Raw genomic sequence first — 23,646 nt, 5'->3', positions numbered from 1 at the left:
AAATCCTACTTTTATGTAACATTTAGATATTTATTTTATTTATTTGACGTATGTATCACTAACCTTGGTTAATGGTATTTCAAGTGCCTCAATACTGATGTGCTAATGAATCTTAACTATTTGTTTTGTATTACTTCAATATTTTGAAATAATTTGTTTAAATTAAGATATATATATATTTTTTCAAAATACAAAGTATATCAAATAGATGGACCCTTTGACAAGTGGCATTTACCATAGTGGTGGAAAAAGTGTTAAGACCTTGTATGACGGTGTGGATTCAAACTCCGTCGTTAGCTAATCTAACACAATCTATCGTTTGACAGAAAAATAAAAATAAAAATAGATTGATCATTTTTTAATCAAATTATTAAATTAATAGCTCATCCAGTATTATATCTTTTTTATCATGTTACACAATTACAAAATTTACCAAACACTCTAACATTTTCTTTTACAAAAATAATTTTTACTATTATAATTTATCAAACACTTTGTAGACATCGAAATTGCGGTGAAATAAATGTTCACCAACGCATTAAAATTTTGACGTGTCAGGACATACATGGCATATGCCACGTGTCATACAAATTGTACACATGGTGTGTGACTCAACAAAATAAGAAGAAATACCCTTGGAGGATTACACAAGTTTTTCTTCTCATTTTGGGCAATGACAAGGCAAGCACATTTCAATCCATTGAAGATCAAAACAAGGTTTTCTTCTCATTTTGGGCAATGACAAAGCATGCACATATCAAGTTTAAAATGATATTAAGTGGAAAATTAGGCCATAAAATTACCACTTCAAGTTTAAAATTGTATTAAGTGGGAAATTAGGCAATGGTGCTTGGAAAAGAAAAATATATTTTGTGGTGGTGATTCATTCTCAAAGCCTATAAATAGGCTTCTACATCAAGGTATCATCAACCAATTCACAAATACATTTCTCTACTCCCAAATTGGAAGAGAATCCCCCAAATCTTTGAAGCTTTGAAACTCTAAAGCTCTCAAACAATCATCCACCTTCAAGATCAAGCCCCGACGGCCCTTTAAGAAAGCCTTCTTCGTTCTTCGTTCTTCGTTCATCGTTCTTCCACGGCCCCTTGAAGAAACTTCCAACTGTTCATCCTAAGATCAAGCCCCAACGGCCCTTTGGATCAACAACATCAACAAATCCACACAACTGTTCATCATAAGATCAAGCCCCAACGGCCTTTTGGATCAACAACATCAATAAATCCACACAACTGTTCATCCCAAGATCAAGCCCCGACGGCCCTTGGATCAACAATCATCCATCTTCAAGATCAAGCCCAAAAGCCCTTGAATATCCATTCATCACTATTCTTCAAGATCAAGCCCAAAAGCCCTTGAAGATCCGTTCATCACCGTTATTCAAGATCAAGTCTCAACAGCTCTTGAAGAAACGCTCATCCTCAAGATCAAGCCCCAACGGCTCCTTGAAGATCCGCTCAAATCCACCTTCAAGATCAAGCCCACGGCCCTTGAAGAACGTTCATCCTTAGATCAAGCCCAACGACCCTTTGGATCAATCGCACATCTACAAATACATATCTTACAGAGATCGAATCAGATGATCAAGTTAAAAGAGATCGTAACCCTACAAATCCATTAAACACCTAAATCATCAAATACAAATATTATTTTGTGCACGTTGTTCTTGTCTCTTTCGTTTCAGGAAATTTTCGTGTTCACACACTTAACTAATTTTTTTACAGCTATTTATTATTTTAACATAATATAATCAATTTTTGTTAAAACAACTATACCGAACTAGCCCTAAAACAAAGAGAGAAAAGTGCAAAATATATTAATAAAATAAATTTAAATAAAATAAAAATATTAGAGGAAAGGGCAAAAAACAAAGGCTTATTTTTAGTTGTGCTAGTGAAACTCTATTTTAATCTCACTTTCCTCTTGTAACTAAAAAACCGATCACTATACTTCATGAATTTCAAAATTCATTTCACTTTGTCTCGGAAAATTGGACTCAAAATTCATTCCATTTTGACGATTTTCAAGTTTTAGGGGGTAAATTGGACTCAAAATTGAGTTTACGAGGTTAAGTAAAACAAATTTTGAGTTTTATATCATCCATAAAAGGTGACTTAAAAAACAAACAGTTCAGATCCTCGAATGGAGAACGGATGTTAAAACAAAAACAAACGTAACTTTTCCTTGTAGATTTGTTGATTGTCAAGGACAATACCGAATTTCACAAGTCCTAAACCTCTTGTTGATTCACCAAGAATGCCAAGAAGTTTATCACACGAGCGTTGCTGATTCTCTGTACGAGAATGGGCAGTGATTGTTGGGGTGTCTATACCTCGTTAATTCCGTTGGAATATGCAAGTTGACAGAACAAGAACAAAAACGAGAAAACTCTCTCAAACTACTCAATTTTCAATTCAATTCATCATAATGTTTCCCCTATAATACAAATTACTCTTAATTTATAAAAATTCTAACCCCCTCTTAATAATTACTGATACATGCATCATTACTAGAGTTAATGAACTCATTAAGATTAACCCCACTAACATATATTTATTACATTAAATAAAGATTCAGTCATCCTGCATCATTCTCACTGGTTTGGAAAGAATTCGTCCTCGAATTCAGACTTCCTTGTTCTGAAATCTTCCAGGAATAATGATGAGGTTTTCCACTCCAATCAAACAAATATTTAGAAATCATGAATATTCTTGAACCGCAAAGCTCACGCTCCATAGTCAATCTTGCAATGCACAATTTCTTCTTATTTGTCTTTATCATGCTTACAATATCAACCAGATAATAAAATTTGAAACTTTCAATCCCGATCAAATCGACAAATTCAAAACTACCCAACATGTGAAACAAGCCATGGGACTCGACTTCCATATCTTCAAAGAAAAACTTGAAGTTGTAGCCTTCAACATTTTCAAGGTCCCATCAACTTGGAATTGCATCACAAATTTCACAACCCTCACAACAACGATCAAATATTGGAGGAAGATCTAGATTGAGACCTCCATTTATTGGTAGTTGCGACATGTTGGTGTTGTTACCCTTGATACAACGTCACATTTGGATCAAGTTAACGCTCTAATACCAACTGATGCAATGATCAAAACGTGAATCAATTGATTAATAAATCCGGATACCGATCCTCGAATGGAGAATGGATGTTAAAACAAAAACTCACGAAATGCGTAACTTTTCCTTGCAGATTCGTTGATTGTCAAAGACAATACCGAATTTCACAAGTCTTAAACCTCTTGTTGATTCACCAAGAATGCCAAGAAGTTTATCACATGAACGTTGTTGATTCTTTGCACAAGAAAGGTCAATGATCGTTAGGGTGTCTATACCTCGTTAATTTCGTTGGAATATACAAGTTGACAGAACAAGAACAAAAATGAGAAAACCCTCTCAAACTGCACTCAATTTTCAATTCAATTCATCATAATCTTCCCCCTAGAATACAAAATACTCTTAATTTATAAAAACTCTAACCCCCTCTTAATAATTACTAATACATGCATCATTACTAGAGTTAATGAACTCATTCAGATTAACCCCATTTAATCTACCCCACTAACATATATTTATTACATTAAATAAAGATTGAGTCATCCTGCATCAATTATTGAATGATAAAATAATATAAAAAAGGCAACGTATTTAGAGTAGGTACCATTTCAACCTTGCAGTATACTTTGATGACCCGTAAGTTTAATGGGTTGAGTTTGAATGATTCGTTGATCTAATGAGTTGTATTAAAACTAACCTGAGTTGTATTAAAACTAACCCAAATTTAAAACTCAACTCATCTACATGTCTAATTTGGGATATAAAAGAAAAGAAGGGCAATTCTAATGGATAAGTGAGTGAAGAACGTCATTGTTACAATGACTCTAACTTCATAAGGAGATAACCTGTACGTGTTGTCATTTTAATGACCTTGATGACTTTAGTGGATAGAGCGATATCGATTATGATGTAGAGAAATACCCTAAGGTTAGTTTGGTATTACTGTATTGTAAAATAAAAAACTATTTATGTTGTGCTGTGAGAATAAACAACTGTAAAATAAAGTTGTTGAGTATTTGGTAAACTTTTATATAAATTGCTTTGAATATGTTAAATGTCTAAAAAGGAGATGATATTTAATGTGATATAATAATTGTCAAATACAATAATGTAGGGGTAAAGAGTGTAATTTTGTAAAACATGTGGGAGTATATTTGCTATTTGAAAATTCCATTAAATGAGCATTGATTACTATGCTTTGAAAAAAAAAATTAGAAGCATAGTAGACCCTATTTCTACTTTCATTGACAACAATTTTTATTTATTTAAAAAAAAACACTTTTTTTTTACCAAACATATTTAATATTCTAGATTTTGTAATAAGTTGTTTTTTTTAAAGTACCACAATCTTGAACTAACCCTAATTGTCATGCTCAAGTATTACAAAAGACAGATATATTAAAAAATAATAAAGTCGCAAGTTTGATGAATGAATTTAATTAGACTACTTTTATGTAACATGTAGATATTTATTTTATTTATTTGACGCATGGATCACTAACCTGGTTAATGGTATTTCAAGTGCCTCAATACTGTTGTGCTAATGAATCTTAACTATTTGTTTTGTATTACTTCAATATTTTGAAGTAATTTGTTTAAATTAAGATATATTTTTTTTTTCAAAATACAAAGTAAAACAAATAAATGGACCTTTGACAAATGGTATTTTACCATAATGATGGGAAAATAAGCCAATTATCCCCCCCCCCCCCCCCACAGTGTAACATAACCCCATTCCTCCAAGTAAAGTTGCAGTTGCTAAAAAATAAGCCAATTACAGATCCCCCCCCCCCCAAACAGTGTAACATAACCCCATTCGATTCGAAGAAAGAGCAAAATACAAAAATGGCGAGCGAGGAAGAGAGCGCCGTGAAGGAGCCGTTGGATCTGATAAGGCTCAGCCTCGACGAGCGCATCTACGTCAAGCTTCGCTCCGACCGCGAGCTCCGCGGTAAACTCCATGTACGATTCCACACCCTATCCATCATCTCTCTCGCTCTGCTGTAAATTAGGTTTTCTCTGCTCTCTGGGTTTTTCTAATTAGGGTTTTAGATGGGGCAAAACTAAAAATAATGGGAAAATAAAATTAGGGTTTAAAGTTTACTACTTTAGTGTTAAGTGGGGAATGGATATGCGTCAAGGTTTGATTTTCATCTTCTAGTCTCAAACACCAATAAAAAAATTGTCATGTATGCTCTATAATTGTCTTATTTTGCATCTGTGATAGGAAATCCAGTCTTTTATTTTATTTTAAATTGTAAGTTTTTTGCTTTTATATTTCTCTTCAGATGTTGTTTTGACACTACGATGATTATGAAAATGACAATGGTGTTGGTGGTTACTATTGCAGTTTATAACTTGTGGAGTGATGATTTAGTTTGCTCTTATCACGAAATTATACTTGACTGTTTTCTCCGGTTAGCCGAGCTAGGAAAATTGTGTGTCTTTATAAGAAATTTGTAGCGAAAAATGTGTAAACGAACAGTATTCTTCTATCGAATAATGAGTATGTACTAAAGAAACGGGAACAAAAATGAGTTCATTGTTTGGTAAAGAAATTTTTTGTGTGAGAACGAGTCGTTTGAACTTGATGCAATGACACAAGGGATGGAGGGGTAAAATGGTGGGTGGATGAGGGAGTTTCTTGTATATTACATCATGTCAAGTGATTATTTTAAGTGGTACTTGCTATCATAATATTTGTGGTTATAAAGCTTCCTGTCCGATTTTGATATTGTTGTTTTTTAAATCTGGCTTTTGCAGGCTTATGATCAGCACTTAAATATGATTCTTGGTGATGTTGAAGAAATTGTTACTTCTGTAGAAATTGACGATGAAACTTATGAAGAGATTGTTCGGGTATGTAGCTCAAATTCTGTTGTCTTTATCACTATGTCTATGTATAACAAAAAAATTTGTAAATCAATTTAACTCCGAGTGTTGTTTTTCTAGAGGACTAAATTGCATAAATAACCAAATGATCTGTAACTTTGGAATAGATCTGCTGTAGTGACCGTATCCTCAAATAGGCCCAGAGGCAATAATCTTTTCTGCCTACGGGAAGGCTCCGTTAGTTCTGAATGTGTTGAGTTTTTTTCTGTTTATTTATCTCATCGTTAAAAGATGACTAAACTGAAGTTAATAGAGGTTAAGTAAACATCGTAACAATCTAACCCCGTAAAACATAATTAACAAAAGAAGACAAAAAGGATGATAAATATTTGTCTGGATTTTCTTCACATATGTTTCGCTACATTTGGTTTTAATATAGATCCGTATTTGTTTAGTCTTGTACGTTTGGCTGTCGTTACTACCTCTGGTCGTGTATTACATTTTTGGTTGACCACCATTTTTAACTTTTTCCATTGCAGACTACAAAGCGGATGGTTCCTTTTCTCTTTGTCAGAGGAGACGGTGTCATCCTAGTGTCACCTCCTCTAAGGACAGCTTGATTCAGTTACTGGTATTGGGAAATCTTCTGTTGTGACATTTTACAAATCTCCCTCTCTATGTTATTCTGCTTTTAGATTTCTGAATGAATTAGATTTCTTGTATCCCCAGCTACCTAGGATCAGATTTTTAACTTTATTCGAGGAAACCGAAAGAGCAGTTTTCATATGAATCTCAGTTTGAGGTGCCTCGGAAATTGATGGATACAATTCAACGTAATCTTCATGGATGGAACTCTTGTATCTATGGCTATCTAAGTATTTCTTCATGAAATGTTTGCTTGAGATTGAAGAATTTGTTTTTTTGCCTTCAATGTTTTGTTATCCGATTTTATATTGGACAACAAAGTGACGGTCGAAGAAAACACTTCGCCACCATTCTCTCGTCTCCCCTTGGCGGCTCGAAGCCTTGGAGGCATCGATGCTGCAAGGGGGGCTGGCCTCCGCCCTTCTTCTTTTCCTTTCCCCTTAATTGTATAAGTTTCTTTAATCTAGTATGGTTGTTTGGAAGCTGAGAAAATAAGGAAAGAAAATAAAGCGGTTTTCCAGAATTTAAGACTGCAACCTTGTTAGAGTTGTAAAGCATCAACAAATTATTGTACGCTCTCGTTTCAGATATCATCTAATAGAGTAGTTCAAGTAGATGAACAATTATGTAATTTACGATGAGAGAACAAGAATTATAGGTTTCATTTCTTTCCTTCAGCTGCATAGAGTGCCTTGATTTCCTCAACGTCGTCGTAGCTGCCGAGGAAGATCGGAGAGCGCTCGTGTATGTTGGTCGGAACCAGGTCAAGGGCCTGCCAAGATGCATGTTAAAATCAATTAACAATCAATTCAAAATCGACTCACAAATGAAAAGAAACTAATCCTGTTTTATGCTTGCAGGCAGTGTCCGATGTTCTTTAACTTTTGTCAACTTCAATCTTAACAACTAACAAGGTGAATCGATATTTGTAGATGTGATCTAGATTGACAGTCTAACAATATAGCGTACTCAACTGACAAACTTAGCGTTATAGATTGTCCGACTCGAGAATGTTATCCTTCCATGTGATTTCCAATTCGGTTTGATGATAAATGGAGTTTCGTCAAAGTTTTTTGAAGTTATGAGAAATGACTATATTGCATGAAGTGTACTCTGTTGGCAAAAAGCTTCATGACAGAGTGCGGATTAGAGTTCTATAATTTCTGGCATATATAGGCTTTATACACAGATAACTAGCAAGTTATTCAACCAATTTCATTCAGCATATCAACGAATAAGAAATGTCCGCGAGTCCATACCCGTTCCTTGCCAGTGAAGGACTGACCGCCTGCTTGCTCCAACAAGAACGACATTGGGAAGACTTCATAGAGAACCCTAGTTAACACAAGTTAAACCAAATGTCTCACTTCAGTCCATAAACTTAAACCTGAAACTACAGAAAATGATACAAAGCTTCCATGACTGTTTGAAATGAAGAGAAAGCTATAATTGTGCTTGACATACCGCAGTTTTCCGTTTGGGCTCTTCTTATCAGCAGGGTACAAAAAGATACCGCCATAAAGCAATGTCCGATGAACATCAGCAACCATGCTGTTAACCATGACGATAGAACATCAATGTCACTACTTATTGAAAGAAACAGAACAGCACTAGAACTGAAAGAGGATTATGGAGCTAGAAAGAATCTTTTACTTCACCACCTCTTCCAGATTGAGAATGAAAAATATGAAGATGAAGCCGGTAAAACTATGAGTTGAGATAAATACAGTCGGGGGATAAAGATCGACATTCAAATTCAACAGAGGCAGATGGTTCATATAGAAGAACCAGATTAAACTTCTAAGACGAGAATCGCGATACCTTCCAATGTATCTTAGAGACTTCGGGGATGAACCATCTTCCGGGTACTTGCACTTTTGCACATACCTGAAGTCAAAAAGGTCAGAAATTTTCAATGATGGACTTCAAATAAGAATCCTTAATTGAGCTTGACATACTTGGCCGTCGGGCCATCCCAATTTTTGGCATTCCCTTCATTCACTGAATAGATCCTTCCTTTCTTTGGAATCTGGGGAACGAAGTAGACATGAACTGAATGTTGGAAACTCCAAAGTAAGAAAAAAAATTTACTAATAACAAAGATAATGTATATCATTTAGTACATTCTCATCAAAACGATATATACATTCAATATATATATGCGCGCACACGCACACAAAAATTTATGGGACAATAGACGCGAATGTAGTAAGTTATCAAGTAATGCACACGAATATCAGAGCAATATTCAGATATAAAAGAGGTTGAATTCCTTCTGTGTATTTCAGCACGAGATTCTTTTCTGAAAAAAATGTTGGGCAAATGTAAAAGGAAAAGAAAATGTACTTTTAGTGCAATGATTATAAGAGTTCTCCAAGTTAATCCTCGAGATAGAAATCAGCAGACTGTTACAGAATATAGTACGGATTATGTTACTGAAGTAGTACAAAAAGAGAAATACCTTGATGTCTGGGTGAGTTAGTATGAACTCCCCGAGAGAAGGATCAAGGGTGAACCCATGAACTCCAGTTCCAGTGCTTATCACCAACTGTGAAATCATTACATTCCCAAATAGTTAAAAGCAGTGTCTTGCAAATCTAGACTGCAGGCAACGAAAATCGTAGATTCTACAATCATAGAAAGTTTCGAATAAAGATTTGCATTCACTGAGGCTCTAACTCAAAAGGCATCCGATAAATGCATCTAAACCACAAGAAACGTGTTGTTTTATATACCGTGCAAAAGCTTCCGTACATGCAGTAGCCTGCTGCAACCATTTTCCTTCCAGGTTGCAAGACATCTTTAAGAGAAGGTTCACCATCTTTAACCACATAAATCCCAAAAATCTGATAAGACAAATGTTTCCCACCACAATATTGAGTTATTCTGGAACAAATGATTGCTTTACATAGAGGGGATTGCATATGATAAGAATGAGCGATTGTACCGTTCCAATGGAAACACCACAATCAATGTTGGACGAACCGTCCAGTGGATCGAACACAACACAGTACCTGCTCCAGTATGAGTTGAAAGCATTATTCAGACAGACAGCCTTTCAGTTAAATGTCTCAAAAACAAACATTCATTGGAACAAGCTCTAAAAACTGGCGTAAAGCATAGACAATTACTTTCCACGCAATTTTGGCTCCACGAAAATCGCCTCTTCATCTTCTTCTGAAACAAGAATAGACTGCCACAAAACACAAATTGTTAGCACAAAATTCAGCTAATGCAAACATTAAAAAGGAAAATTTTGATGACTTACAGTTCTGCCACTGCTAACCAGAGCCTTAACAAAAACTTCATTTGAAAGAACATCCAGTTTCTTTTGCTCTTCACCCTACAACCGAAAAATCGAACAATTTCACATATAGAGTAACCCCAATAGATTATATTCAACATAAACAGATAGCAAACACATACCTGAACATTGGTCTCTCCAGCAAGCCCGATAAGTTTGGCCAGACCAGCCTGCCCAAGTAAAACACTTTCAGATTAAAAACCCCATTTCCACCGCAACGATTAATTCCCCAACGCAAAACAGATAAGAATGGGAAATAGTTTCTATCATATTCGAGCGATATTCCAATCTAATCCATACTACAATAGCAAGATTCGAACTTGGTCCACTATGCTCTAACCAAATTGACTACGTCATGCCAATGATTCGAAAACCTTCATTTCCAATACCAAATTAAATAAAAATCAACAACCAATTTGGCAATCAATATAATCTTTGAGAAAAACGATACAATGAGAGAGAGAGAGAGAGAGAGAGAGAGAGAGAGAGAGAGAGGGAGAGGGAGATACCTTGTTGACTGCAGAGCAGACAAACTTGCAGCCAAGAACAATATGACTGAGCAAGATGGTGAAGTCACCGCGGGACTCAGGGTGCTTGGACTGCTCATTCAGCACGAACCTCGTTATGGTCATCAAGTCCGTCCGGTGAGCATCGGCTGCGTGATCCATTTTTCTCTGCCGTCCTTCCTTTTTCCCCACAAAACCACTGTCACTAAAAACCTCCAAAAAACAATCCACAGCCGACCAACTAGTATTTATATTATATACAAATCCACACTCCAAAATAATATATTAAAAAAAAAAGGAGGAAAAATGTAAGGAGAAAAAAAAGGTGGTTTGGATTTGGATGAGAAGGTGGTGGTGGTGCTGCTGGATTCGAGGAGTTGATGGACTGGGGAGGGGAGGCTAAACTGGTACCAACGGAAGTTTCGGAGCACACGTGGAGGGGTTGGGATGGAAGAGTGAGCTATGTCCTATGTGTTGTCACTAAAGATAACGCCTGTCCTCGTTTTCTTCTCATCCGGCGGTTACCAGGTTTTTGTCTCTTCTGTCTCGATCATGGGTGACATGGACGAGGTTGCCTTCATCTCAAGCAAACTCTTCACACTTTCCTCAACGAGTTGCCTTTTTGCATAGAGGTTATATTCTTTTATGCTGTTCTCTTATGCTAAGTTGGGCCTTCTCCTTCACTTACTTTTTTTTGTTTTCGTTCGGTAACGTTGCACGATGATCTAAATCTACTTTTTATGTTACTTTCTAAAAATTAAGTATGCAAAATATCATTGTTGAAATATCAAGGCTATAACGGGCAACAACGTGTGATTTATTAGAAGTAATATGAGAAAATTTGGAGATCTTCTACACATATCAATCATCCATTTTTACAATATGATTTGTTAATCTGTAAGATATCATTAGATGACTAATAGATTTCAAATTTGGTTACTTTTTAGCTAAGTAATCCATAAAGGGTGACTTAAAAAACAAACGGTTCATATTATCATCGTGCAACAATAAAAAGTGAAAACGAGATTAGCAAACAGAGAGGGGAAAGAGAAAACGCGCAAGCATTGCGTGTTCAGAAGCCCCAAGGAAACTATACCAACATTTTGGACTGTACTATTAGCAGATGTGGAGCATAAAAAACAAATGGGGCATAGTAAATTAAACTAGTGCCTATTAATATAAAGTTGTTGTGAATAATATGTTATTATTTATACACAGTATTTTCACTATTCATTTGTGGAAAATTTGTAAAGTAAATAGTGTTCTTTGTGCTTATTAAATGAATGAGATGTGAAGGAAGAAAGAGTAGTGAGAGATTCACGGTAGAGAGAGAGAGAGAGAGAGAGAGAGAGAGAGAGAGAGAGAGAGAACAGAGAGAAAAGAGAGAAAAGAGAGGAAAGAAGAGGAAGAGAGAAAATAGAGTTATCTTTGTACTCTTATTATTATAATGAAAGCATCACTGTTGTCCCGATGATATACTCCAGTCACACTGACTGTAGAAGAACCTCGTAAATTTTGTGTCTTATTTATTTCACTACACATACCGTCAATTTTACAACAAAATTACATTTTTGCTGTCCACATTCTCTCTCCTGTGTATGCTGCCCATCATATTATAATTGTCACTTAAGTCCTACCAATCAATTCTAGTTAAATCTTTTATTTCTTATTTTTCTGGTGCAATACTTGCGAGAGAGAATTATTCTTTTAACATTTTACTTCTACTTTTGTCTTTTGGTACTGTGATTTTGTGATATTTATCTTCATTTATAAATGAGAGGTCTTATATTCGAATATCGTGAATGATGATTTTGATATCAAATTAGGTTGTCCATTTATAAATTAGCTGAATTCTCTTTTCCTTTTAGTGTAAAATATAGCATTGTAATAAAAAATAAAAAAAATTCTTTATCAAACCTATAGTGTTTGAGTTTTTGCCCCACAAATCCTCCTACCAATCTTCTACCAAATTCTCGTGATCGTGATCGTTCATCGTACATTATGATCAGCTTTCGTTAGTTATTATTTATATTTAATTTTAAAATTTAAATTTTGAAATGATTTCTGATCGCATGATGTACAATAAACGGTTATAATCACGGGATCCTTAACATCACTAGGAAAAGGATCCTCGCCAGATCCTTTTCCAAAATTTCCCTCGCACAACCATCAGCTGCCTTGCGCCTAAGCCGTGCAACAGCAACTCGAAAGAACATAAGCTCAAGTCAAAGAAAATAACCACGGGTTGGTTAGATAATTACGAAATCAGAAAGATTTTCGTTTCTATATTTGGTAAAGGGAATAGATTCATTAGTTAATTTCTATATATAACGACATAATTAGACTCATTCATTCCCTTTATCGTCATTTCTAGGTTACTTTGAAAAAAATTCGTTCGATTTGGAAATCGTTTAACTATTCATGTGTCAAACAAATGGACTGTTATGATAACGAGTAATATCCTCATGATAACCCGTTTAACTTGTTTGATCCATACTGATGACTAACCGGTCACCAAAATTAAATGAATTTTTCTAAAGATGATCTTTAGATGACGATAAAACATTTGATATCACATTCTAAGTCAATTGCTGTTACCAATAACTAATGGACTAGAAAGAACAGTAATACCTCATAGTTAGAAGGAACTAAGTAAAAAAGAAGCTTATAGCTTTAAGCCTTTAACCTTGCAACCAGGTTCAGGAGAAGAGAATACATATGCAACACAACAAGACCAGGAAAACTTTCTACCGTATACCAGCAGTAATGCTGTAAAAATCATTACAACAATTTCGACGACGAGACGACTCGATGTTTGTTTATTGAAGTCCTTCCCAAGAACTGATAACTCCTCTACTCAACAACAAAGGCGATTATATAAATGAATTTTACAATTTGGATTGACAATAAACTTACACGATCTTTTTCCCCAAAGACCGAATTGATTGCTGAAGCTTCAGCATGCAGAGGACGTCATCGACACTGTCTGCGTATTGAGACTGACGAAAACATTAGATGAACGCTCCTCGTACCTTAATGGTGGCACTCCCAACCACACAAGCTCATCCTGTTAGCTTGCATAATTAGCTCTCCTGCTTCCGGCAATGAAAGTACAACAAACGATCCCCAAATAAGTTTCACAAGCAATTCATACTATGCTAGGCGGGTCACCTACCCAATTGCAGACAGCACGGGGCCAGCGTGTTCTTATGCAGTCCACCAGAGGTGCATGCTGAGCAGGCTCCGGCTTAGCAATTTCTGTGACTTTCCCTCCAGATTCATTACCACTAGAAGCAGAGGACACTACCACATCTGTCATGTATTCTTCAGGAGTCCACCTTGGAGGTACCGACACCCTCAATTTTGTGAGCCTAGGTCTTTGAACTGGAATCTCGCCTCCAGAGGTTGTCTGGCTTCCATTCAGGTCAGATTTTGCAATTCCATTAAAATGGTAAAGATCAAACACCTTCTTACCCATCAATCCAGTTGAATCCTTCAGGCCTCCCAAGCTCTTGTCCAAATCCAAAATGACCTGCCACAACTCACTCCATACGATAAATCCTGTGTTGCAGAGGAGGTCAACCTTCTCAGTTGGAAGTTTTACGTTAGTTTCCCTAAGGACTTGATGAAAGCCTTCCACACTAATAAAACCACCACCACCACTCTGATCTTGTGCATCAAAAGCTCTCCGAATCTGTGATTCCCTTCCTTCCAGTTCATTCTCATCTTGAACAGTGGTATCAAGAGAAAAAAGGACTGTATAATGAGACTCACTCCCAACCACCCAGATTGGCCATTTTGGACTTTTCAAATACTGACCAACCTTACAGTAATTTAGGGATTCTAACAGAGTGAGGAATCCAACTTCCACAGTTTTGGATATGCCTTTTAAAGACATGCCACCACCTAAATCCATCTTTCCATCGAAAACATTAGGGACTGCCTGCCCACAGAGCAATAAGTTCACAATTTCCTGTACCATAACATACAAGGTAGAACAATGAACCATAATCCAAAGTTCATAAAAAGAACAGCAATTGGATCACGTACTGAAGCACTGGGCCAAAAAGTGGAAACTCGTTCACATGGAACCGTACCTGTGAAGCATGCCCAAATGGAGCAGTGACAAGAGGTAGGCCGGGGTCATCCCTGTCAGATTGTACCAAGTCCTGCAGTAGAGAAAGTTCAATAAACTAGTTTAGTTAAGAAAAATAGTGTTGCAGCGTTGCTGAAGACTCAAGTAAAGTGTACAGTTTTCAAAAGAGGTTGCAAGCTTACTAACATACCAGTCCTCGAGAAAGTAAAGCAGAAATAAGGAACAGCAGTGCCCCCATACGACTTTGGAAGACAGGAAGCACTGCTTGGAGCCCCATAAACGCACTTTCTTGTGTTGTGTAAGTGCTAACTCTTAGCACTTTATGTAAATCAGCAGCTGATTCGATTGAAAGACTTTCAAGTGACTTTGTTATTACCTGTCAAATGACAGCAAAAATACAAAGGTTGAAAGTTTAATTCAAACCAAATATATAAATATAGTGCAAGTTCATCATACATTATTCCTATCATGACACAGGAAAAAAAGAAGTGCATGATCCACCAGCTCCAGTTCACTTACTTCATCATTCAGGTTGTCATCAGCCCTCTCAGTTTCATCTCCAATAACACTCAAAGTTGCAATCACCGCCCTTTTATTGCTTCCACATAAGAACAATATCTCACCCATACTTCTAATAAGTACACTGTCAAAAGGACGAAGTGTTGGTTTCAGCAACGTGAATTCCCAAGAGTCCAACAACTTTAATCATCAATCAAGAAAAAGATTCTCAAATTACCAACATGAATCAACATAGTTAGTTTCATACGGCAAGGATGCAAGAAGATGGTGCTTAGGACCTTCAGGGAAATTTTCTTATAAATCCTATTTCACATATCAGGCAGTCAGATTTTTCTTACTTTCAGCATGATTTGGAAATATAAGATTCCATCCAACGTTATGGTTTTTGGCTTCGTTGATGGGTACATGGGAAGGTAACACCGGCAATCTACTCCAAAGACGTAGGCCGGGATCCTTTTTATGCTCACTTTAGTGTATTTATGTAAGAGTTTGGGGGAGAGAGTGGAATGTGTTTTCTTATCTTGCCCTTTTAGTTGTAAGTTAGGGTGCTTTTTATTTGACTAGATTAAACTGATTTTTTTATATAAAAACCCTGCCCAAAATGACGTCGTTTTTGTTTAGGATGTTCTTCAAATAAAGAGAATTCAAATGCCCAGGTGGTGCCTCGACAATGACTCAGGTGCCTAGGCGCTCCTCCCAAAAGCCCTGGCTAGTCTATAGCCCACTCCAGCTGGGCAGAGGCGTTTTCTTGGTAGCCTCGCCCAAAAAACCACCCAGGCTAGTCTCCATACTAGTTTGTAGTGAAATTAGTGTATGCTTACAAAGGAGGGAAAAGTTTGTAGTGTATTATGCACGCACACTCTAAGTTATGCAGAACCAAAAGTTAAATAACATTTTTCCAGTGAAATTAGTGTGAGCTTACAAAGGAGGAAAAGTTTGTAGTGTGTGTTTACAACTAAATAATGTGCCACAGAAGTGAGTAAACCAGAATGGATGTACACTACAGGAAATGTCTGTGACTTGCGCTAACTGCAATATGAATAACTTAATGCATAAGTATCTTCAACCAACATATAAATTATCATGCAATGATTAATCACCTTGCTTTTGCATCTTCAGTAAGAGAGGCAAAATTATTCGATGCAACACACTGACTATTAGACGGTGTCCTTGAACCCGTATTTTGATGCATGTTTGGTGCAACTTTAACTAATTCAGCTGGGTAGAAAAGGAGGTATTTGAGAACAAATGCCTGCACAACCAAACAGAAAATACTGTTACCAGTCTAAAAGAGAATCATGAAATGCCCGTCAAGTCAATAATTTTTTAAAAGCACCAAGAAATATTAAATAATAATACTAATAAATTGAAGAAAATATCAATTCAACCTAGGGGTTGGGGGCATGTCTAATTACAATGACAGAAAAATATCTCAAAAGCAACACAAAAAAAGCCAAGTCTTCATATGAAACATGGAAACTAGAAAAAAGGATAAACGGCTTAATACAATCTTTTTGTGCCTCCCATCGTAATTTCTTTCCATCAATAAAATTGAGTAGTAAAAACTTCTTATGAGAATAAAAAGGTCGTACCCAGTGCACAAGGCTCCCGCGTTACGCAAGGTCTGGGAGAGGTGAATGTCGGCTAGCCTTACCCCCATTTATGGAGAGGCTGCTCCCAAGTCTCGAACCCGAGACCTACCGCTTATGGGCGAAGGCACTTGCCATTGCACCAAGTGCGACCTCTTAAAAACTTCTTATGAGAATGCATGAAAAAATATTAAAATATTCAACAAGTGAACTACCACCTAAGTTTTTAACAACCTTATAAAACATGAAAGGGCGTCATTACTACAGCACAGACCACTAGCCCATCTGCATTAATTTGAGGTTTAAAATTGGAAACTAGCACTATGCTCTAGTGGTATTTCCCCTTCAATTATAAGGAGGAGGTCTCAAGTTCGACTCCTGTGAATGGTGAGTTTGATACTTAATTATGGCTGGCCCATGGTTTGGTTCAGCCCAAATCCCCACCCCTGGTAAGCAAATTTCCTCTAGTGGGCAAACTGACAGACTATTGTTTGTTAACTCGGAAAAGAAACAAAAGAGAAAGATTATCTAATGTTATGACTTGTTTCACTGGGCTGCATAAGAATCTATCAACCCCAACCACTTTCAATCATTAGATGAGTTACTACCAATTTGCTGATAGTAAAGATGAGCCAGAATGTATTATCACTCCAACTGTCTACCATTTATAACCACTCTTTGTGATTGGGTCCAATAGAGTTTGGCAGTAAACTGCCAACGGTGCTAGCTGAACTGTGATGGTAAAATGAAAATATAAATGCACTAGCAGTAAGTGCAAAATCTTTGTACTAATACACAGAAAAAAAAAACACAGTTATCATCTGAGTTAGTCATGTCAAACTTTTGCCAAAACCATAAGGTCTTCAATCTTTCATTAAAAAAACAGAGTGTTACGTAAAAGAAACAGTGTTAAAATGGTAATCAAGAAAAATCTTTATCTTCTACTCCACGTCTTTATAACTTCCAATCATTTCCCCTATTGTAGTCTCATCTTCCCCCTCCCTTATTCCACAATTCCTACTTTCTGTCCATCATAACCAGTAACTATGAGACAGACAAATAGCCTACTACTAATTATTTGGCGATATTACCTTAAAAAAGCTTCTCTTTTCGATTAGGCAATCACTGTTGTGTGACGGAATCTAATGAAAGCTAAATCTGATTCCCAAATTATTAAAATAAAATTAATGCCTAAATGCTAATGCCAGAATTTTATAAAATGCACAGGTCAGACTCCACAAATTTTAACTTCTGCAACCAGAAAATAATTCTCAAAAAAGAGTTCCAGAAGAGAGTTAGATTCTTCAAAGCACAAAAGGTGTCCTTGAAAAAGCAAGACAGATATTGATAGCACTAGGCAGTTCAAATAACACAATTTTGAGCAACACTGCATATTAAAAGGAACACATAACATATTATGTCCAGAAATCAGGAAGTTACTTGAATGGCTGCTAAAACGCCACAGGGCCCACCTTCATGCTGCACTAGACCCATAGATGTTTCTGGATCAGAGCTAAACCTATTAAAGATGTGATGAAATTCAAAATGAGAAGTGATTTCAGTAAACTTGTTAAATATGGAGGCAAAATTTCTAACCAAGCAAAAGTTTCCAGATGTAATTTAAAAATGTCCAAAACCTGTGTCTTACAGAAGCGGTTCCGATAACTTATAAATTATGGTGCCATAATGGGATGATGCAAAAAGATTAAAGAAACATAAGTATTTGAGTAGAGAAGCATAAAGCTACAAGAATACAGAACTCTAGAGTTGACTCAGAGTAAATTTAAATTGATTGTCTTCTGATGAATAAATTATATTGTAAACCAATCGTGGCAACATATGTATATTAGTAGGAGCATGACCAGATATGAAGGTTTTTATCTCCAAAACCTGAAAAAATAATAAATAATCCAATGACATACTAGAAACAAACAGGTAGGCCATAGTTTCAGTGAATTGAGTTTTGGAGCCAGCATAGAGCTTCTGCTAGCTAGAAAAGAATAACTAGAAGAACTAAAATTTCCATCCATTCAGTATTATCTTAGAGTGCCCTTTAAACTTTCCAAGAAGTGTAAAGATAAAAATATTAAAAGAAAAATGAAAGACAAACACTCTGGAAATGCATCGACATGTTTTAGTCATTATATGTCCCTATTAAATTATCAGCAAAATAATAAAACATATCATGAAGAAGATGTATCAGTATCCTCATTCTTAAGTTAATATCTCTGTCTGTTTAACATGAGTCCAACCATATACATAACCAATGCCATGGCCCAACACCCATACTCTATTTCAAATATGAATCTAGCTTTTCAGCTACTTGGATAGCATGCATACTTTTCTATAGAAAATCTGCCACATCATATGTTTTAAAGCTTTACTAAAAGTCTACAACCATGTCAGCTTTCTCATGCTATGTGAATATTTTTATCCAATCATTGCCTAAGTATGCGATGGGTGCCATGGGGAAAAGTAACAAAGACCTGTGAAGATGACCAAGTTTTTAACAACAGTCGTCACGAGTAAGCTTACACTTATTATCTACCTATATATTCCCAACCCTGTTTGTTATATGTGGAATGGTCTACAAAAAGAAGTAAATGAGAGAAACAAGTTCCCTCGAAGGATTCTGCCACCAAAAGCAATCAAAGACAACCTAAATCCATCAGAAATTGGGGATTTCACTTCTTTGCTATCTTTTCCTAAGGGAATGTGTGATTATCTTTTTCTAAATATACTTTTTGCTTTCTTTTGGAGAAGATTGTAGGTCAGTCAGTAGAAGGCAAAGACTCTGGATCATATGCATCCAGACTAAAAATCAGAATATTATGATCTCCACCATCTAAATCACCTAGTAGAAGGTGACCAGGAAAAATAGCCCTGTAACTTCAGGAGAAGGGGTCCCCCCCCCCCCAACACCTCCTTTTTCTTTCCACTCACAAAGGGGTTGCAGTGAGCAGGCCAAGGCAACTTAACCCTGCCCGGTGCAGGAAGGTTAAGGAAGGAACGTTGGAATGCCAATGGGCATTTATTATTCAATCCAATTCACCCGACCCGATAGTACATACCCATTTTGGGAGATAAGAATCTTATAGGCTTTTACTCTGGATGCAACACACAGCCAAGAATGAGGTGGTGAAAATTTTGGTTCTTTTGTGTATTCTTTCCATAATTTCCAACGCGCTTCATTGAGACTAATGGACGGATATGGGAGATCCACAGTGGGCAGAGGGAAGAGCTTTTATGTGATAAAAGTCAGAGTTTGGTCTTCACTTTGTGATTCAATGTCCACAGAGTTTTGGGATATTTTGTTTTCTACGATTTTGGAAGATTCCAAAGTAGCTGTTTCTTAAGAGTCAATTAGTGTGTTGAGAATCGTGTTAAATGCAGATTTTATAATAAATACTCTGGCGGTACTTCTTGCTGTTCTCACTAATACAGTTTCATAATAAATAAATAAATAACCACTATGGGGTGACCCTTTTGTGATAATGCAGCTCCCACCCTTATGCCTGATACATCACATTCCATGTTTAGTCCCTTCTGGCCTTTCCTTTAGGGAACTCATGCCTTTGATGTTTTGGTTCTTTCTAATCATGACCCTTTTCTTGTTTCTTTTGTTTGTGTCTGGTCTGTTGTGTTTTTTTTTAAGGCTTGTCCAGCCTAATTCCACCTAGTGGCCAATTCAACCAACAGAGAAAGCAACCCTAGCCCTTAGTGCAATCACTAAGAACATAAACTACCTTCCTGAATGAAACAATAACCCATCTCTCTTAGTATGTTTCTGCAATATAAAACTGACTAAGAGACCCGCTAAAGTTTTCAACTTTTTGATATAGCAGCTTACTTTTGAGAAGATATTGCAGCTTACTTGCACATAAAGTGCAAATGAAATGCTTTGAACATCAGAAAACAAGAACCCTAGTGCATTCTACAACATTATAACAAAACTCGAAAGTTGGATGTCGTATGTGAACTCAACACACTACAAAGACAAATCATTTTCTAATTCCCAATCCCATCCCAACTGAACTATTACACTATTGCATCAAAATGCACAAACTTTACAGTAAAAGCCTGAAACTTCAGCCATGAAAATTAAGCCACAAGTACAAATTGAATGTTATACACACCTTATTCCCTGATTACTCCACTGCACAAGAATGCCCTTCGTAACCTCGGGTCCGAAAACCATCGAAAACAACTGCTTTGCATCCTCTTCGCTCAACCCCTTTCCCAAATTCACTTCCTCCAAGCTCAATTCCTTATCTTTCGTCGCCACGTTTGGCGCCAAACCCGAACCGGAACCCGCAGACCCCGACAACACCTTGCTAGGTGAAGCCGAAGCCGAAGGCGGACACTTACTGGTGTCCAGCATTCTCTTCTCAGCAGCAGCAGCCATGAGCTCCCGCTGAAGTCTCCGGGTCTTCACTTCCGACGGCTCCTCAGCCGGAGCTCCGGCGGGTCCGTCCCTGGGCTTGCTACGCTTGGGCTCCGGAGGTGAATTCTGCATACTCATCCGCAGTGCCATTCGGAGGTCCTCCTCCTCGTGATCCGCCATTGGAACCCTTTAAGATCCAAGGCTCGATAGTTAGGGTTCCGATTCCAAATCGCACAGCAAAGTTTGAGATTTGAAGAAGGCGGAGGAGGAGGAGGAATTGGAATTCAAAACCCTCGATGGGAGGGTTAAATGTTACAAAAGCCAGACATGGAAACAACGGAATGCAATTGTGCGACAACAATTCCAGCCCACCGTGCGAAACGGTGCGTAGAGGGCAGCAACAACAGCAGTGGGTCCATCTAGTAACTTTACTATCAAGGTCTTCAGTTTTGTTTTACGGTTAATATATATGAGGGTACTTTTGTCAATTTAGAGTGTCATGTAAAATTAGACGTTAACAGTAAAGTGGCCAGTGATACCTTTCCTTTCATGGGAGCAAAGCAGAAGCCGTTTCCAGTTGGATGAATCTTTCGCGCGTGTGGAAGGTTTTTTTTTCTTTACATTTGCGACGAAGTATATTTTGTTCTAAAACGTGACTGTGTATGTGATAAAAATGGTATCTAATGAGATTAATGAACAGGATATAGCATATATATTGTGTCTCTTACTTGACATTTTACATAATGGTTTCGCTTTATCTGCAAAATAAATCAGAAAAATGTATTAAAATCACTACCTCACTTTGTTTTGGAAGGATATGATGAAAGAAACATTGTTGACCTTAAAAACTACCAAAATTACGTGGCGCGCAGGCCAAGTAACTAGTGAGCTAACTACGTCCTTCAGTTGATGCGGGGCGTGCCAACTCGTCGGCTGAGGAGTAAAATATGTTGATGTTGCGTTGGGTGCGCTGCTGACTTCCCGATCTTACGATTGTGGCCGAGGAATGAACACTCGGCCTTTGGGTTCTAGAGCCTGAAGACAAGGTTGCTAGTTCTACGAAGTTCACAAATCATCGGCGTCGGATTCGGTCATGGTGATTATATTTGTAAGAGTATAAGCACACCGAATCGACACTAGACTATATGGACACAAGTATACAAAGCAAATGTACGTTTTAATCGTAAATGTGGTTCGGCCATCAGAATGCCGAACTCTAAACCCAACTTGTAAGTATCCAATCATAAAACCACTCGGCGTTCAATGCGTCGAGTCTAGTGATTCGTAACACCTCACTTCGTCGAGAAAGCTCATGAGGTGACCTCTACTAATAAGGATTCGAAAACCCTTCTCGACCGAGACTTAGATAGATAACCAGTCGGCCTTAACGCAATGCTGTTTATCCAAACTGAAGGTGCTTCGCGGTCGGCTGATTCTACTACGGTAGTGTTGTTTATCCAAACTGACGATGTTCGCCGGTTGCCTTCACAGTGTTGTTTATCCAAACTGAAGATGTGTTAGCGAAAAAGAAATTAAAAATCTCAAGGTTGTTGAGAGGTTTCGCGTAGAGCGAGGGTTTGCGCATGGCAGTTTATGTGTTGAATTGGAGGGAACCTTTTCTGTTGCCATTGCATCTGTATTTATAGGACTGATGTACTTGCTTGGCATGGCTAGATAATTGTGTAGAGTCAGACTGCAACTCTAACTCGCTGAATAAAATCTGATCCATGGCATAGGCCAAACATATCCTTCAGACTGCAGTTCGTGACTTTTCAAACAAGATAGAAAAAAAAACCTATCTAGGCAAATCATATTACATTAGAAGCCTAGACCACCTAGACTTCTGATCTCATAATAAAAACTCCATAAGAAACCTTTAAACCCATTTGATCACTTTCATCACCACAAAAAACATAGCTTTTCTAGGCTTTGTCTCATCATCATCACCCAAAGTCACCATTTTCTTACCCCATTGTCACATCCATCCTGACCCCATGAATATTAAATTCATTTTTAAGTATCACCATATTTAAATGGATAATAATCTGTTCAGAATCCAATATCATTAGTAGTTTCCAAGTGACCTCATAATATCATCATGTTCTGCATGCTTCATTATCTGATGCCGTGCATATCCGTTAACCAAAACTGATCCAAACCACACACCCATATGCCAAACATCCACATCAACTTGAATTGTGCTGCCTGTTTCCTAGCTTGGAGATATATTATTTTCATAAGAAAATGTCAAGATAATTCATTATTAAAAGATAATTATGATAAAAATCATAATGTTATCTTTTAATATTAATAAAATTATCTTCACTTTTTCACCGACAGTGTGGAAGTACGTTTACTCAACGGTCTCCATTACTCAGGGCGATGGTGTAATTTTGGGTCCAAACATTGCCCCCCAATTTCCTTAAACTTCAGCTCGTAAGCCGAATGGTTAAGTAAATTAATTATTCATAACCAACAAAAACCCATCGTATTGTCGAAAAAGAATTTTGCTCATCTGCAGTAACACCCATGTTCAACCATCCATCTAATACGATTGAAGGACCTAACACCTGTCAATGGGGTCGAGACAAATTGGGGCCGAGACAAACCACTCTTGGCAGCTCGACCTGTCATCAATCAACGTCAGCAACGCAACTTGCATATATATTTAC

General features: G+C 37.1%; 3 protein-coding genes across 3 annotated transcripts; 1 reads left to right on the top strand and 2 right to left on the bottom strand.

Annotated features, from left to right (window-relative positions):
- The first annotated feature begins 4,880 nt into the window (after window positions 1-4,880).
- LOC126586758 (sm-like protein LSM3B) lies at window positions 4,881-6,843 on the top strand. Its single transcript, XM_050251700.1, has 3 exons — window positions 4,881-5,061; window positions 5,863-5,958; window positions 6,471-6,843. The coding sequence occupies exons 1-3, from the start codon at window positions 4,945-4,947 to the stop codon at window positions 6,549-6,551; spliced, it is 294 nt and encodes a 97-aa protein (XP_050107657.1). The 5' UTR covers window positions 4,881-4,944; the 3' UTR covers window positions 6,552-6,843.
- A 246-nt stretch (window positions 6,844-7,089) lies between these two features.
- LOC126586757 (fructose-1,6-bisphosphatase, cytosolic-like) lies at window positions 7,090-10,976 on the bottom strand. The gene is made up of 12 exons (XM_050251699.1): window positions 10,390-10,976; window positions 10,003-10,050; window positions 9,845-9,919; window positions 9,708-9,769; window positions 9,524-9,590; window positions 9,312-9,422; window positions 9,038-9,124; window positions 8,535-8,605; window positions 8,398-8,463; window positions 8,041-8,127; window positions 7,836-7,911; window positions 7,090-7,348 (listed from the first exon to the last, which is right to left on the bottom strand). The coding sequence occupies exons 1-12, from the start codon at window positions 10,546-10,548 to the stop codon at window positions 7,238-7,240; spliced, it is 1,020 nt and encodes a 339-aa protein (XP_050107656.1). The 5' UTR covers window positions 10,549-10,976; the 3' UTR covers window positions 7,090-7,237.
- A 2,063-nt stretch (window positions 10,977-13,039) lies between these two features.
- Window positions 13,040-21,321, bottom strand: LOC126586452 (uncharacterized). Its single transcript, XM_050251295.1, has 7 exons — window positions 20,727-21,321; window positions 18,031-18,109; window positions 16,102-16,253; window positions 15,002-15,125; window positions 14,673-14,858; window positions 14,484-14,555; window positions 13,040-14,359 (listed from the first exon to the last, which is right to left on the bottom strand). The coding sequence occupies exons 1-7, from the start codon at window positions 21,152-21,154 to the stop codon at window positions 13,535-13,537; spliced, it is 1,866 nt and encodes a 621-aa protein (XP_050107252.1). The 5' UTR covers window positions 21,155-21,321; the 3' UTR covers window positions 13,040-13,534.
- Between the last annotated feature and the right edge of the window lie 2,325 nt (window positions 21,322-23,646).

Source organism: Malus sylvestris, chromosome 10 (genome assembly GCF_916048215.2).
Source record: "Malus sylvestris chromosome 10, drMalSylv7.2, whole genome shotgun sequence".
NCBI lineage: Eukaryota > Viridiplantae > Streptophyta > Magnoliopsida > Rosales > Rosaceae > Malus > Malus sylvestris.
This window is presented reverse-complemented; position numbering and strand designations above follow the sequence as displayed.

Excerpts from the sequence above, each read along its gene's own strand:
- LOC126586758 (XM_050251700.1), top strand. The coding sequence starts at position 4,945 with ATGGCGAGCGAGGAAGAGAGCGCCGTGAAGGAGCCGTTGGATCTGATA. Across the intron at positions 5,062-5,862 it reads AGCTCCGCGGTAAACTCCAT|GCTTATGATCAGCACTTAAA; the intron begins GTACGATTCCAC and ends TGGCTTTTGCAG. Across the intron at positions 5,959-6,470 it reads CTTATGAAGAGATTGTTCGG|ACTACAAAGCGGATGGTTCC; the intron begins GTATGTAGCTCA and ends TTTCCATTGCAG.
- LOC126586757 (XM_050251699.1), bottom strand. The coding sequence starts at position 10,548 with ATGGATCACGCAGCCGATGCTCACCGGACGGACTTGATGACCATAACG. Across the intron at positions 9,770-9,844 it reads TGGTTAGCAGTGGCAGAACT|TCTATTCTTGTTTCAGAAGA; the intron begins GTAAGTCATCAA and ends GTTTTGTGGCAG. Across the intron at positions 9,125-9,311 it reads TGTACGGAAGCTTTTGCACG|TTGGTGATAAGCACTGGAAC; the intron begins GTATATAAAACA and ends ATGATTTCACAG.
- LOC126586452 (XM_050251295.1), bottom strand. The coding sequence starts at position 21,154 with ATGGCGGATCACGAGGAGGAGGACCTCCGAATGGCACTGCGGATGAGT. Across the intron at positions 18,110-20,726 it reads TGGAGTAATCAGGGAATAAG|GTTTAGCTCTGATCCAGAAA; the intron begins GTGTGTATAACA and ends CATCTTTAATAG. Across the intron at positions 14,859-15,001 it reads ATGACAACCTGAATGATGAA|GTAATAACAAAGTCACTTGA; the intron begins GTAAGTGAACTG and ends GTCATTTGACAG.